At 35.4% G+C, this 15,471-nt stretch overlaps 1 protein-coding gene across 3 annotated transcripts in view; it reads right to left on the bottom strand.

Moving 5' to 3' along the window:
* Positions 1 to 15,471, bottom strand: part of WWC3 (WWC family member 3) — a 125,936-nt gene that overhangs the window by 19,694 nt on the left and 90,771 nt on the right. Inside the window, exons 15-23 of one of the 3 annotated variants that reach the window (XM_067296454.1) lie at positions 14,842 to 15,034; positions 10,772 to 10,921; positions 9,892 to 10,043; positions 9,171 to 9,330; positions 7,903 to 8,067; positions 6,345 to 6,437; positions 5,039 to 5,269; positions 4,117 to 4,244; positions 2,586 to 2,674 (exon numbers count right to left, since the gene is read on the bottom strand). In XM_067296454.1, the coding sequence (XP_067152555.1) occupies positions 2,608 to 2,674; positions 4,117 to 4,244; positions 5,039 to 5,269; positions 6,345 to 6,437; positions 7,903 to 8,067; positions 9,171 to 9,330; positions 9,892 to 10,043; positions 10,772 to 10,921; positions 14,842 to 15,034 (1,339 nt within the window). In that variant the 3' untranslated portion in view covers positions 2,586 to 2,607. Of the gene's footprint in view, positions 1 to 177; positions 2,675 to 4,116; positions 4,245 to 5,038; positions 5,270 to 6,344; positions 6,438 to 7,902; positions 8,068 to 9,170; positions 9,331 to 9,891; positions 10,044 to 10,771; positions 10,922 to 14,841; positions 15,035 to 15,471 lie in introns of those variants that run through there. The other 2 variants (XM_067296449.1, XM_067296461.1) reach the window with 2 other exon arrangements.

Raw genomic sequence — 15,471 nt, 5'->3', positions numbered from 1 at the left:
TTCTTTGATTTCACAGATTTCCTCTCTTTTACTATTATTTGAAATACATTCTACTAAAAAAATTATATTCTACTAAATGACAGTGCTAAACAAAATTTTGTTTTGAAAGCATTGTGAATGTGGTAAATATAAACCATTCAAACAACATCTTATATTGTGGTACAGAACAAAACTCTATTTCCATTTATGACAAATTATTTTATTTTGTAGAAGAAATACTTTCAAATAATAAAAAATGACACAATCATACAGAACTGTGACAAAAACAAGAGAGATGAATACTGAATATGATAACTCATTACCACATCAAAGCAGAACTCATTACAGCAGTCAGAATCACGGACTCACAGAATATACTGATGATGTCGTACAGCGGTCACTATTTAAAAACACCAATAGAAACCCTACCAAACAGACCAGCAGACATTGCCCCATCACTATCCCGTCCCAGAATAATTTAGGCTGGAAGGGAGGTCCCCAGCCCAATCCCTGCTCAAAACAGGCCTAATTAGACCAGGTTGCTCAGGGCTGTGTCCAGTCGACTCTTAACACCTCCAAGGATGGAGATGCCACAACCTCTCTGGGCAACCTCTTCCACTATTTGACCACATTCAGGCTAAAACAGTGTTGTCCATCCTTAAAATGAGGCATGTGAAATTCTGACTAACTGATCTTTTCAAGTAATGAGAGCCGAAAAGCTTGCTGTCCCTAGACTTACCCAAACACTAACAATTTATTCCATCATTTATTTGTTTTTATCTGCAGAGTTTCTGAGTATCTCTAGTTCAGCCAGAGGAACCCAATACACACCTACCAACACTCATTGGTAAGCACAGAGATCTCAGGATGGTTAGCATGATAAATGTTAAATATACTTTAATTTCACATACACTGCTATGTGATCAAATTACTCAATGCTTATAATGATCATAGGCCGAACCATTAAACAGGGAGTACTACCTTAAAATTAAATGTTGTTAAACATACTGGCTGATTAATGATTTAGATTTACAAATGTTTTCTCACTATTTTTTGCCTCAGCTTGGATAAAGCGATAAAAGCAATTCTGTTTCACCTTTGGGTTTTCATGATCTTCAACCTCGTAACACAGTACAAGTTCCTGAAACTCACAAACAACACTTACTCATTTATAAAATATTTGAACATATTCTATTGGTCAGAGGTTTTGATAAGTCTGTTTAGGATTTTGTTCTTGTTACTGTTTTGGTTTCCTGACATAAAAATCTGGAGCCAATTTGACCTGGTAACATCCCTTTAATCAAGAGACAGCATGATGCTCCTTTCTGGGTGTTTCCAGAAATTTTCAAAATAGGTCTTGTGTTGGGCACCTCTCTTTGTAGGTAATGTATAATCAGAAAATATGAGAAACACTATTATAGTAGCTTAGTAAGAAGTATTTTTACATACTTGCAGGATGCAAGGACACAAAACTGGCATTCTCGGGAATTTAGGGTGACAGTCTTTCACTACAATGAATGGTCACAAGTAAAATTATTTCCTACCGGATTTTAGCTGGTCCAACTACCAATCAAGTGAGCTATGTCTTCCTGAATTATACTGCTCATTTCTGGGAAGTGTCACTGCTCAACAAAACTCACATGTAGTAACCTCAAAGCATATGCTTTAAGATGAACATGTGTTTAAGCACCTTACTTAGGGCAGCTGCTTTCTGAAATTAGCACGTTTGCGTTTTCCTGAATCAGACCAGAATTTTAAAAACTGCAGAAGTGCTATATTCCATCAGCGTTTTTTCCACACAGCCAGCTCACAATGTTCTTTTAGACCCCTCTTCATTAAAGAACAAACCAAAGACCTGCCACCCTTTTCCTTCCTCCGTTTAAATTGAGAATCTAGTTAAGAATATTAAGATATTTTAGACACAACTGAAATGAAAACAATCTATTAGTGCACAGTAAGAACATGCAAATGAGTTCTGCAATGTTTAACATCACTTCTAATCAGTGTTAAGCACACTGCAGGTGATAATATTTTGCTATAACACAGACAGTGCTAAAGGATACAATGTACATATTAAGCTACAGATAATAAAGCTGAAAAAAGTGACAATTTTAGAACATAGTATTTTCATTTCAGGTATCAGAAACAAAACCAGCTCAATGGTTCCATTCTACTGTATGACAAATACTGAAGAACAAAATTTCAGTCTTAAAATACATCTTAAAGTAGGTATTTTCCTTCAAGGAAAAAAGGCACTATAAATAAATTACACTACAGTGAATTTGCCTGAACTCACTTTGTTTCTGTCTTCCAGCCTTTAAGTCAATAAAACAGCATAAAAACTGTACATGCTCTTAACAGGATAGTCGATCTTTTATAAAATAAGTTGTCTTCAGAGATGTCAATTTCACAACAAGGAAAAACCAAGCCTTGTTGCAGTCACTATTATAAAATATATATATGTATATATATATTTATATATATGTTTTTGTTTACTTTTACTTTTTTTACTTTTTTTATTTTTTACAAAACGTGTATATTAGCTTTTGCACATTTTTTTAAAGAAACTTGACTAATAACTTCATTAAAATAAAAGCGATAAATACTTCATGTTTACAATGCAACACGTCATACATCATCAGCTGGCAGAGGAGGTATGTTAATCCTTGGTCTTGTAAAAAAAGCTATTTTCTCTCTGTGATCGAAAAAAGCAGATAAAAAGAAAGTCAATCAAATATATACATACATTCTTCCCTCCCCCCCGGACCCTATTTCTTTACCCTGGTTAGTGCTTACTATTTGTTACCTACATAGTTTATTCGGGTATAAGAAACTTACAAAAAGCTTACAACTCTATATACTTTTAGAAACACTCCCTTGAAAAAGAACACAGTTACTATTTTTGAAAATTTAGATGGAAGCTTTATACAACTTATTTGACATCAGTAATAGTTCAGTTTAAAAAGGTTTCATGGTCAAGCTCTGCATAAGTCCCTTCTGTAATGAAAAGTTCACCCTTTCACATTTTGCAATAATGTCTACAAAAAAAAATAAAGAGGGCTTTCAGATTTGTCTTTTCACTTCTTTACTGAGTAAACAGCATATGCAGTAAAATAAGTGTCATAAGAAATGGGTAAGTGTACACAAGGGGTAAGAATTTAAACAAGAAAAACAACTTTTGCTTCATTTTCTACATCTATCATTTTATTCATTTCGCCATGTCTTTTCATATCTCCGTAGACAAAGCATAAAAAGCCCTCTTATTACCAGAAATATAAGCTATCAAAACAACCCTACAATTTCTACTCCTCTGACTTCCTCTCCATCTCTCTATGAGAAGAAACTTTCCTGTTTCAACATAATTTAAGCAAAAAATTATATTAAAGGACAGACAGCTTTTCTATCTCATTTCAGTATTCCCAGTAAACAAGTTCTAAAATTCAAAGCACTGGATTAGGTAGTCTAATGTAATGTTGTAGCTGAGTTTTCCCCTAAGCAATTACTGTATTAGTAACATTTGCTTACTCCTAGTGTTTTTATTAATAAAAGCAAAAAAAAAGAATTGCTTAAGTAATAAAAATCTTCCTCTGAAATACACAATAATGTTTATCTTGCCACTTGTAAACAAAATATACTCTCATAAAGAATAAAACTAAGAGGGGACACAGAGCAGGTGAACACAAATGAAACAGGAAATAAGGCATAGAGAAAAGGTTTCTTGAGAGAACAGCTAGAATATCAAGGAATATTTTTTAGGGAGAGAGTGTAACTAGTAATGTGTATGTATAACATTAAACAAAACTATTTATGCCCACAGGCTGGCATTGAAGAATTGGCATATCATTTGCACTTGATTCTTAGAGCTTAGGCTGCTCATCATTACCTAAGTTATGTGTGCACTTGAAGATTTTTTTTGTATTTGATGTGTATTTCAGAATTGTAACACTGCAATTTTACCTTGATTTTGGCTCCCTGCACTACAAATAGCTTAAAGGAAAGTCATGTGTCCAAATCATCATACAGTTATAAATTACTGGCTATATTCAAGACACAAGGAATTTGAGTTAGATGTTTCAGAGAGGTTTAATCTCTGCAAGGAACTGTTGCTATGCTATTTCAGTACACATTACCACTTACCTAAAAGTCTGCACTTGAATAGGCTCCTTCTGGTTTTGCCCACGCAGCTGATAAATTTCTTTCGATGCTTTCTTAAGCATTTTTTCAGCTGCTTGTTCTTGGTGATGTTCAAATTTGGTCTGTCTTGTCTGAAAACAAGTAATGAGAACATAATATTAAAAATGATCACGTGAATGAATAAAACAGAAGAACACCTAGGTTAAACTAATATTCTTTTTCACTCATCACAGTAAAACTACAAAAGTATGTTGTCTGAAAGAGCCAAACTGAGAACCATACATTCAAAAGTCTGACAGTATTGTTTCATCTCTTAATGCTCTTAATATTCCATTAATGAAATTTATTGCACTTGGATTGGTCAAACAAGACCTTAAAATTAAAGATAGGCTCATTCTTTGTCTCTTATAATTCAGTGGAAATATTGTTTATTTTACAGTTTTTGCCACTTTCTGCTTATATTTTCCTTCCTCAAGAAAGGGAAAAAACTGAACACTTAGAGAACATTCCAAATACTTGTAAAAAGTGGAACATGAAATCAACAAAATTTACTTCAGAGGTCAAAGGTAAAGAAATTGTTGAAGTTCCAACAATAATATCTAAACCTTTGAAAAAACACCAAGGAAATACTTTAAAATACCATACACACTGAATGTTTTGCACATAATCTTGTAGAACAACTATTGACATGGCAAATGATACCGTTCTCCAGTAACTGTCTTCCACTAAATACACAGTTTGGTAATAATGCAATCATGTTTTCACTGTGGCAACTACAGGAATACAGAAGCAACATTAATTGTTTGAAATACTCCATATTATAGAAGCTCTGCGAACATAGCTCTTTATAGGTGTTTTCACAATACAGAAACTTCTGGATTAAAGCTTTCTTAACATGTTGAGTGCCCATTTCATGCTACCATACCTGCCTCTCCGCTTCTTTCAACAAATTTCGGAATCGCTCATCACGAAGGACCCAGTGGGGTAGATCAGTCTGCCCTCTGAGTTGGGCATCTTCCAGACGCTGCCTCAACTCTCTTAAAGCACATATCTCCTCGTTCAGCTGTCTCTGTCTAGTTCTGGAAGCCTGGAGATCCAGCTCCAGGTCTAGGGACGTCCTTGCCATAAGCTCAGCCAAAGATGATCTGCAGGACTGCTAAGTTATGAGGATTCAAATAAACGCACAATACATTACTCTCAGCATGGTGCACTGGCCTATTTTTAGCTACATAGGACATACATTTTATGCATTTACTTCACACATGGAAGTTTTCCTTGACACAAAGTTTTGGAGAGATTATTCATATCCCACAGTGCAAGGTTAACTAGCTTTAGGGGTTTTCTGTTCAGTAGATAAAACCTTTTCAATTAATTCTTTCTATTACCTCCTTTTACTCCTTTTGGCTTGTAAATATTCAACCAATTTAAGTTTATGGACTAAACTTTTATGTTATGCTGATAATAATGCAATATGAAAAATTGATAAAAATACAATATGAAATACTCATAACCGTATCATGATATTAGAGAACACTGTATTGAGCAGTGGATTCCCATTACACGATTTTTATTCAGTATTGGATTTAAGATACTTTCTGAATCAAAATGGGGGCCATGAATTTCTGCTTGCCTACACCAGCAAGAAATTAACCTCTGCCTTTCAGGCTCAGCTGTACTGGCCATTGATTTACAAGGAACAAAATGCTTTCCTGCTCTGTCCACTTCTGCTGAGAGGGGGGTGGGGGGAAAGGAGAATTTAACCTATCATTTTTAAACACTTGAGCCTTAAATACTAAGGTTTGCTAGGCTGCCTGGGAGGGTACCAAGGTTTCTTCTGTCACATTCCCACACACTTCTGTGGGTCTGCACCCTGCATTATAAACTAGCTTTTAAGATTTAACAAACTTGATATCTAAAATCAATACAAATTTAGTACCTGTTAAACTAATTATCACATCAGCCACACCTTTTCTTTTCCTCAGCAATTGTTCACAACTATATTTCACTTCTCAATCTTTCCCTTTTAGCTAAAACAAAAAACAAAAACAAAAAAACCCCACAAACCTAAAAACCACCCCCTCCCCCCAACTAATAACACTACAGAAGCCTCATACATTTCAAAACACACCACAATATACCTGTAGACATCTAAAGCTTAGGTATAAAAGTACCACTGGTCTAACAATTTAATAAAATATAATAAAAAATAAAAAACGGTTTCCTAAGTATACCTGCTTATACCGTAAAGTACGCCTTTCCAACGTATTCCGGACAAAAGGTGACTTCCTTGGCAGAGTTGAACTGTCACTGTCACTGCGATACAGCTGATTAGAAAAGATATTGAAAATACGGGATGCTTACAAGGTCGTCTACATTCAGAAAACAGGACTGCTTTTCTTTTGAGGTTTATTTAGAACAATGCACTGAAATGGTCTTGTTCTAAGTAACTGGTATTTTTTCAGGTTCAATCACATGCTTGCCTGTAGCTATTTATAAAGAAATAAATTTATACACAATACTGCTCATACTGAACAGTTACAATAATTAAAGAACACTTCAAAACCTTCAAAATGATCTTTCACATTTTAAAGCTGTGTTTGATGAATCATTCTACTGACTATCCAAGGTAATGCAACCCAAAACCAAAAAAAAGGGGGGGGGGACTTAAAGGCATTAATGCTTTTTTTCTAAGGCATATACTGTAATGAGCATAAACTATACCGTCTCCCTCTTTATTTCCTCTGATTTGAAGTAAAATCGGATGCATTATTATGTGAGGTTGTACTGTTTAATATTCTTTCCCTTTTATGCTATCTTTGTTCTGGTACCTAAGGGTCTTACACTCCCATATGTCATAAATGGATACGGAATCGGGAAAACACACTGAAGTGAACACACTTTAAACTGAGCCACAGATGCACCGTGTGCAATGTAATTAGCAGAGAGAAAAGAACAGCAGATCCTTGGTTTAGGAAAAAACATAAAAGCTTAGTGTTATGTTTCTTAAGGAAAAAAGTGTTAAAATCATTACCACATTTTCAAACTCAAAGTCTCAAAAGCTTATGAAAAGTGTACAATTACTACTATTTGCATTCTACTAATATAGCAAAATCAATACTGATGTGTTGACTCTGCAACAATGTTAAATAATAAGCCTTTTGCAGTCGAACATAGCAACGATTCAGCATGAGCGTGAAAACTGTTTCACCAATTCTCAATTATTTGCACCAGGGCAGCACTCAGGAATCCTGAAAAAGGTCCCACTGTAGTGGGCATCCTATGACTATAACATTCACAACAGCAACAAAAAACTCCTGAGAAGATTTATGCCGTAACCATAAGATTAGGCAGTCAATCCCCTTTTCCCAACTTCTGCATACCTGAAAGTTAAATATGGCTTCTATATTAGCTGTTTATACACCTCATTAGACAGCAGGGAAATGACTGTACCTCTGTAAGATGAATCATTCTAGCCTAACATCTTGGGTTGCCCAAGACGGGAAGGAGCCTAAGGTCTAATTTATCGTAGGTTCTTAAATTTTGATTGAAATAAATTTGGTATTAAACTCTTAAAAATAAAGAAACAGAACTGGGGGACCTCTTTCCCACTGTAATGTTTAAATTCAATGACAGATTACTCATTAATATTAAAAGCAATATCTGTTTCTTATAAAAACAAACCAAGTTTAGGAAAAAATTAATAAAAATATACACAGCACTTGAATCTGCTTTCCTATACACGAGTCCCTCCCCTGCTCCCCCCCCCTTTTTTTTTTAAGCCTTACTCACTCTGCAAACATATTGACTTCGTGCTCCAGGCGAGAAGGTCTGGGAACGAACAATAGTGCTACTACGAACAAAAGCAGAACCTCGTGGCCTGCGGCTAGTTCTCTCTTTTGGAAGAATAGCAACTTCTTCAGGAAACAGATCCTCAGTGTTAGTTTCCTTATCCACCTAAAATTTCAGTGAAGAATTTTTTTTTAAATTTTTTTCGTATTTTCTCTCTCACCAGAAACAACCAGATTTTTCAACAATATCAAAAGTAAGCAATTCACTCTGTTAGCTATGATCAAGATATAATGAATACAGAGAACAAATCTCATTTTAGAAAGTTTTAAAACAATATCATTCAAAAGTGTAAGATAAGTTTTCAGAAGCCTTTGCTGTAACATAAATCATCATGAGATTCATTTTAAAACTGCAGAGCACAAAGACTGCATTCAGCATCAACTCTTCAGCCCTAACCAAGCTGCTACCTGATCTCCTATCGCAGTGGAAGGAGAAGACTGAGTCACCTTTCAAAAAGCAATGTGATTCTGAAGCAAGGAATAACCTTAAAACTAGAGGAATTCAAAAGAACACAAGGAATACATAAGAAGGTAACAGACATACGCTACTCTAACAAAGCCTCCAAACTTTAAGATAACTCTTTCCTCAACAGGAAGTATGATCTTCCCAAAAGGCAGTACAAAGAGCTTATGTTCCTTTACTTCAATGGAAGTGTGCCGATTTCAGCTTGTTGAAGATTACTTTCAATATCTCATATCTTGGATACAAAACGTTTTATATATATCAGTTTTGGCATATTAGTTTTGAAAATTTCAACTGTATTCATTGTAACACTGAAACAGCAATACTGTTAAAACACTGAGCTTTTTCTTCACAATTCTTTCAGGAATTCTTATTTTCAGGAGCACTTGAATTTGAGCATGATCTTTTCTGTGACGATTTCAAGTCAACATAGTTGTTGTTACAAGTGCAAATTTACAGCCTGGATAAAGGCAGAAGTGAAAATAGCTCATCTTTTGGTGTAAAAGACTAATTCCGTCCAGAAAATGTCTAGCAAACAAAACAAAAAAAACAGCCCTAAAGAGGGCATTTTTGAAAAGCCAAAAGGCACATTGCTGTCATCAAGGCAGTGCTCATACACGGTTGCTAATGTTATTTCCAATTCTCTCTTGATCAATTCATACTTGAACTCAACAAGCAGCCATAAGGCACCGCGTGCGTGCCAGGCATCGTGGCAGTTTCAGCACTGTAGTGTCTTCTCTCATTACCTTTAGTGGCAGAGGCTGCATTTTTCCAGAACTATACTGGCCCGCTTGAGTTGCAAACATATGTCCAGGTAATGAATCCCCACCGAATGGCTCTGGATAAGGAGGACTAGTCTGGGTGCAGTTACTACATCCACTGTCAACAGATTCTGCTTGCCAGCTCCTAAAGTCAGAACATTACAAGGATTTTTCAGGTATGAAAAAAAGCATGAAATTATGCATAGCATTTATATATTTCAATATCCAAGCCAGTTTATCATTTTAGAGTATTATTTCTGCAGTAGAAATACAAACTTTTCAAAGGAAGAACAAAACCCACTTGCATTTCTGCAGATATACAGAAAAGCAAATACCTTTCATGCCAAAAATCATCTTTCCTAATTTCCTCAAAAAAATCCTTTGACATTTTCCCGTATGACGACAAAATCTTTAAGTACTTTGCTGTTGTAAAGCCATTACAGCACATTCCCAGCAAATTTTGTTTGCTCTAAAAATGCTTTCTCACTCCCCAAATTACAAGTCCTACAAAATCAGCCAGCTATTCAAATGAGGCTTTTTTCAGTTTGCACATAATCACAGGATAAAAGTATTTTATACCCTTAACACTAACAGGGAGCAGATCTCAGAATAAGGATCTGCTATTTCTATTGCTGTATTTTAGACCAAAACCACAGTGTAAACACCACTCGGCTATTTCTTGAGGTATTTAAACTACTGTTTTTACCTTTCTGAGATAGCTTCTGCCTGATCTTCCTTTCTTTCCATCTCCAGGATTTCCTCCTCTGTGTACTCAAGTTTCACTCTCTCTTCTGCCAGCTCTCTCTCTACTGCTTCCAGCTGGGCAGTGGTCCTAGCTAACAGGGCTGTCACTGCATCCTGGAAGGTAAACTATATTTTAAATAAAACTGTTTGAACAAGCATTGTTTTTAACATATATTATTCAGAGAAAAAAAAATCATCATTGTACGTTCATAAAAAAATCTGTCCTGAATATCAGTGATCAAAAAGTAGATAGTGTTCCATGAGTGGGACTTCAAACAGAGACAGGGCAGAAAATGAATGCATTACAGCTGTACTGAATAGCAGTTCACAAGATAAACTAAAAAACCTGAGCTCAGTCAGAACTATTTCTGGGATGGGAGTCTTTATCACACTGTGAAGCATCATCCAGTAATTTAGGCCAGAAGGGACCTCTGGATGTCAGCTAGTCCAACCTCCTGCTCAAGGTAGGGACAGCTTCACAGTTGCACCACAGCCCTTCGAGTACCGAAAATCTCCAAGGATGGCAATTCCACAGCCTTTCTTGGCAACCTCTTCCAGTGCAGTGGCACAAACTTTCAATGAATAGCAGTAAGTCAACCTGCAGCTTGTGCATACAAAGATACACAAAGAACTATTTCAAGCACCTGTCCAGATATGATCTGGCTTTTAATTATTCTTTAAATAACCCATCCTTACCACAAAAGCTAAATTAAGACATCACCTTCTGAGCACTTTGCAAACAAAACTGCACCTGAGAGATAAGATCACAAGCAACTGCCCAGAAGGTCAAATAAAGTAAACAAGTCACTTTTTCCCAGCCATACTGTTTTAACTGTAGTTACATTTCCAGAAGACCGGGGAATACTTTCTTCACACTGATTTTTGTTCTTGGCTCTCTGGGGGTCTGAACCAGTGAAGATCTGAACAGAATACCAGTGAAGCTGCATCTCACCAGAACTCTCTGAATCAGTCAGATTGATCTGAGCAATGCCCTGCAAACAACAAACAACATTGACCACAGTAAGATAAACATACACAATATGATAGATGCCCTCTCCTTTACAATTTCACTTATAATGTAAAAACAATTTTATCAAATCCTAACAGTCTCTTAAAAAAAAGTCTCTCTTAAAAGTAGACAGATTTGTTTCATAACTGCATTATGAAGTATAAGAAATACTGATTTTTCTTGCTTCTTGTTACCCCTAAAAAAGGTCAGGATATGGATATTTAATTTTTTTTTAATTGAAAAATAAAATCATTACAACTGATGTTGGTGTGATTGTTCTGGCCCTTAGCTCCTAATATTTTATAAAAAAACCCTCACTCTCCCTCAGTTACATATTTGATTTTCACAGTTGCTTAAATTGACATTATTAAGCAATATCACTACTTCCAGTTAATCTAGTTTCACTTGACAGAACTATATACTGAGATACTCTTCAGTTCTCTGATTCTCACAAGCATCTGCCAAAGGGAAAAAATGGTCCTGTAAAACAATTTATTTTTTTCTGCCCATTTACATCATAAGTTAGTCAAATGGGCCATAATTCTATTTTTCCATTTTCTAAACCATCCTTACATATCCCAAATTCAGGTGATAAAAGTTTTAATGGAAGCTTCCCACTAAAAGTATTCCCAAATTTAAAGTAAGCTTACTTGTCCGACAGTGCTCACTTAAGAAATATCTAAGCAGCACTGACCTAAATGAAAAACAGCTGTGAGCAAATCCATGCCATTTTTTTTTATCCTTTTGCTGGCTGGAGATATGATTTTGTATTATTTAGCATTTAATTACTGCTTTTGGCTTTATCCAGCTATCGCTACAACCTGTTCATTTCCATGCTAATGGATCACATGCCTGGAATGTTTACTTTTATACTGATGGAGTAATCATGTAAAAATTGGTTTTGATCTCACAAAACAAACAGCTGGATGTACTGATTTTAAGTGCAAAGGCAGTACAAAATGTATACAGAAACTGCAGTCAGTTTTGAGCAGGTAAAGGAACAGTTAATTAGAAAATAATCCAAAAGTTATTTTATTGTTTTTCTAAGCTGAATGTTCCCTGGGGCTCTGTTTAAGCAGGTGTATAATGAACAATGGACAACGGTTTTTAAAACCAGCAAAAGTATGTCATATTGGGATCCAGCTCATTACTGAGAATGCCATTTTAGGTCAGTATATTGGATACTATAGATACTTTTCTAATGCATGAAGCAGAGAGGTCTTCTAAGTATCTATTTATTCTGACACAATGTAAGAGAGAGATCTGTCACGAATATTCACACCCCTGCATCAGACTTGGAGAATGCTTAAGAGATGCTGGGTTTGTTTGGGGGGGGTGAAGGAGAAAGCTATTTTTCTCTGTCACAAACATTGCATAAAACGTATTTTGACTTTTAAGATTTCTGACACTGCCCTATACATCATACTTATAAAGTATCTAAAAATGCATGCCAAAGAACTCATTACTACAAAATGAATGACTAATTGGGTAAAAATCACCCTCAAAACCTGTTAATAATTATCATTATTGATAGGAACGATCGATATTTCACCTCAAACTCAAGATTTTGAACTCACTCGAAACCATGAGCAAGTCAAACTGGGTCTGCTAGTAGTCTGGCACATGCCTGCTCTGATACAATGTATTTGTTAATGACTTGGACAAAAGAATAGTTCATGCATTTATAAATCTCTTAGCAACGTGAAAGAGACTGTAAAATTTATGAGACAAGGATCAGAAAAATAGGACAGATGTTCGGAAATTAAAAAAAAAAACTGCAGAAAGCCAAAGTGTTACACTCAGGGAGGACAAATCAAATAAATTAAAACATGGGGAATAACTGGTTGGTCAGAGCTGTAAAAGATCAGAAACGGAGACTGAAACAGCAATGCCACATGATTGCAAGAAAGGCAATCACATTTCTTTGATGTTTTAACAGGAGCAATATATGCTCAGCATGGAAAGTAACAACTCCCTTATCTCAACACTGATGAAGCCACCAGTGAAGACATAAACCAACTTAAGGAACCAGTCTCAGAAAGCTGTAGAAAAACTGAACATAGTCTTTCAGCAAGGCAGCACATATCAGCAAAAGGCTGAGGCAACAGAAAGACCATCCCGCAAGTTCAGTACATTTACATCTCCCTCCAAGTGAAGTTTGAAACTATTTGCCAGAATATTTCTTCTATTATTTTCTTTCCCTGTTATGTACAACTATTTGTTTGACGTGGGATAAACTGCAGTCTGATTTCTGCATTTAGGAAAGCATTAAACTGCCATAATCTAACTGAAAAGAAAGCAGTCATCGGGAACTTCAGAAACATACAGAGGATCAAATTGATGGAAAAGACTGTAATCTCACTGGAAAAGATTTTGGAAGAGAATTAGAGGCCATCACAACAGTTGCAAAGAGAGGTAACGAACAATCTGTCATTTTGAAAACATGCTTATTTTCAACTTACTGCGAAAGCTGACAATGATCGTAATATTTGAATACAGGCTTCAATGCACCTACCTTAAAAAACATGATGTTGTTTGCTCTCTTTTTGAGTGGTACTGTTAACTTATCCTAAAATATGTTATCAACTACTGTCAAAAAAGTTCTGATAAAACAGCACTGAAACTATGAATGATGGAAAACAATCCTACCAATATGATATGAAGAGCTACCATTTTTGCTCATTTAGAAATAGCAATTTAAATAAAACAACCCTAGACTTAGACGCATTTATGTCCATATAAAAATGCTTTACACTGAAATAGCTATTTAGCTTCCTAGAGGAACAGACTATATCAGTACAAAGCATTTTATACCATATACTCAGGCCATTCTTGAGATGCTTTCTCTTTAATTAGGTTGTAGTATTAAAAATGACAAAACTTCCCACTGCAGACAAGCACTTGGGTCTGCTTCTGTTAATATTAAAAACATTGTTTATATAAGATGCTATCTAGTTTTATAGGTAGGCTAGCAAACATGCATTCATGACCATATTTACTAAAATAAATGCCCGGTGTCCATTGTATAGGATGACACTGAGCTGCCTGTACCTCTTAACTATCTCAACAGGCTTAAAACAATTTCAGTAAACCATTTAAACTCCTCGCTGAAATGCCAGCCTGCTGACTTCAAAACAGCCAGGACATCAGCCCCAGGTAAATTTATTTAAGCATATTTACACTAGAAAATAACTAAATGAAGTTAACACAATTTAAACAATGGTTACATTTATTTGAATACATTTACATTAGAGGTCTTAATCAGTTTAAAGTAAAGACTGATATATTAATAGCCTACTTGGCCCACTATTATAGTGCAACAAGTTTTTGTCAAAAGGAAGTCTTTCAGAGAAGAGTTTCATTTTTACAAAATGCTTTTACTCTTTACACCAATACTCAAAAAATCTGCAGTTGCTAACTTTCCCCAAAGCAGACATTTGTAAGAAATATATTAAATAAATAAAATTAACTCCTTAGCTACTAAATTCCATAGCAAACAATGCAAATATCAATTCTAAATATGGCTCTGCAATGTAACAGTAATATTAAATAATAGTACTCTTTAAAATGCTCTAATTATCAGCCTCTGCTAATTTTGTTAATTACTTCTGATTCTTTTTGTAACCAAAGGGCATGTATTTCAACTTAAAAAAAAAACCATCTTTAAGAATTACTTACACTTATTTTTTTAATTAACAAAGCCACAATTACATGTGTGAGCAGCCACAACTACTCTAAACTTTACTAAAAGAAGTTCCTTACAAACACATTAATATAGGATTCTGGAAGCACTTCTTATGAAAAAAACAAAGTTTTCACTTTTTCTTTCTAATCTTGAAGATTATTCTTCAAGTAACTTTAGCTCCCCATATCACAGGGCTTTTAAGAAAAAGGACCACTTACCAATAGTTCTTCTTGTTGCTGATGGTCAACTGAACAGATATACAGCTGCAGTGATTTTAATTTCAAAACACTTGAATGCACAGGGATTCGGAAAACTTCATTAAATATTAACGGAGTTTGGAATTCCAAAGATCTAGAGCAGTAAGTGGTTGGTGTGCCTGACTCAAGTGGTGGCAAATAAACTCTCACATGACTGGGAAGAGCAAAATAGACAAATAGCACAATTGAGATAAAGCTACCTTCTGATGTTTTGCATTTCTGAAAATCAAGCTCAGCAAAAACATAAATGTAACTTCTACATTAAGAATGTGCTCTGAGAGCTTTGTTACAGGAATTTGCTTTGTATTCTTAACACAGAAGAACTGCAAAGCTGATTTGGAAACCCTGACTTTTTCTAACACTATTGATAAACCTAGACAATACAATTTAGAGATGAAAACCGGTTGCCTAAGCAGAGGCACCAAGTGCCACTTGAGATGCCCTGAGGTATCTGAGGCATCTACATGGGGCTGGCAAATATGACATAGGATCTATGGGACCGCTACAGCCCTCCTGAGCAGCAGCAGCTGGAGGCCAGGTGCTGTGCTATGACATTTCAAATAGAAATAGATGCCTATGTTTAGGCAACTG

Source organism: Apteryx mantelli, chromosome 1, assembly GCF_036417845.1.
Source record: "Apteryx mantelli isolate bAptMan1 chromosome 1, bAptMan1.hap1, whole genome shotgun sequence".
Taxonomy (NCBI): Eukaryota; Metazoa; Chordata; class Aves; order Apterygiformes; family Apterygidae; genus Apteryx; species Apteryx mantelli.
Note: the sequence above shows the minus strand (reverse complement) of the source record. Positions and strands in the feature narration are given on the sequence as shown.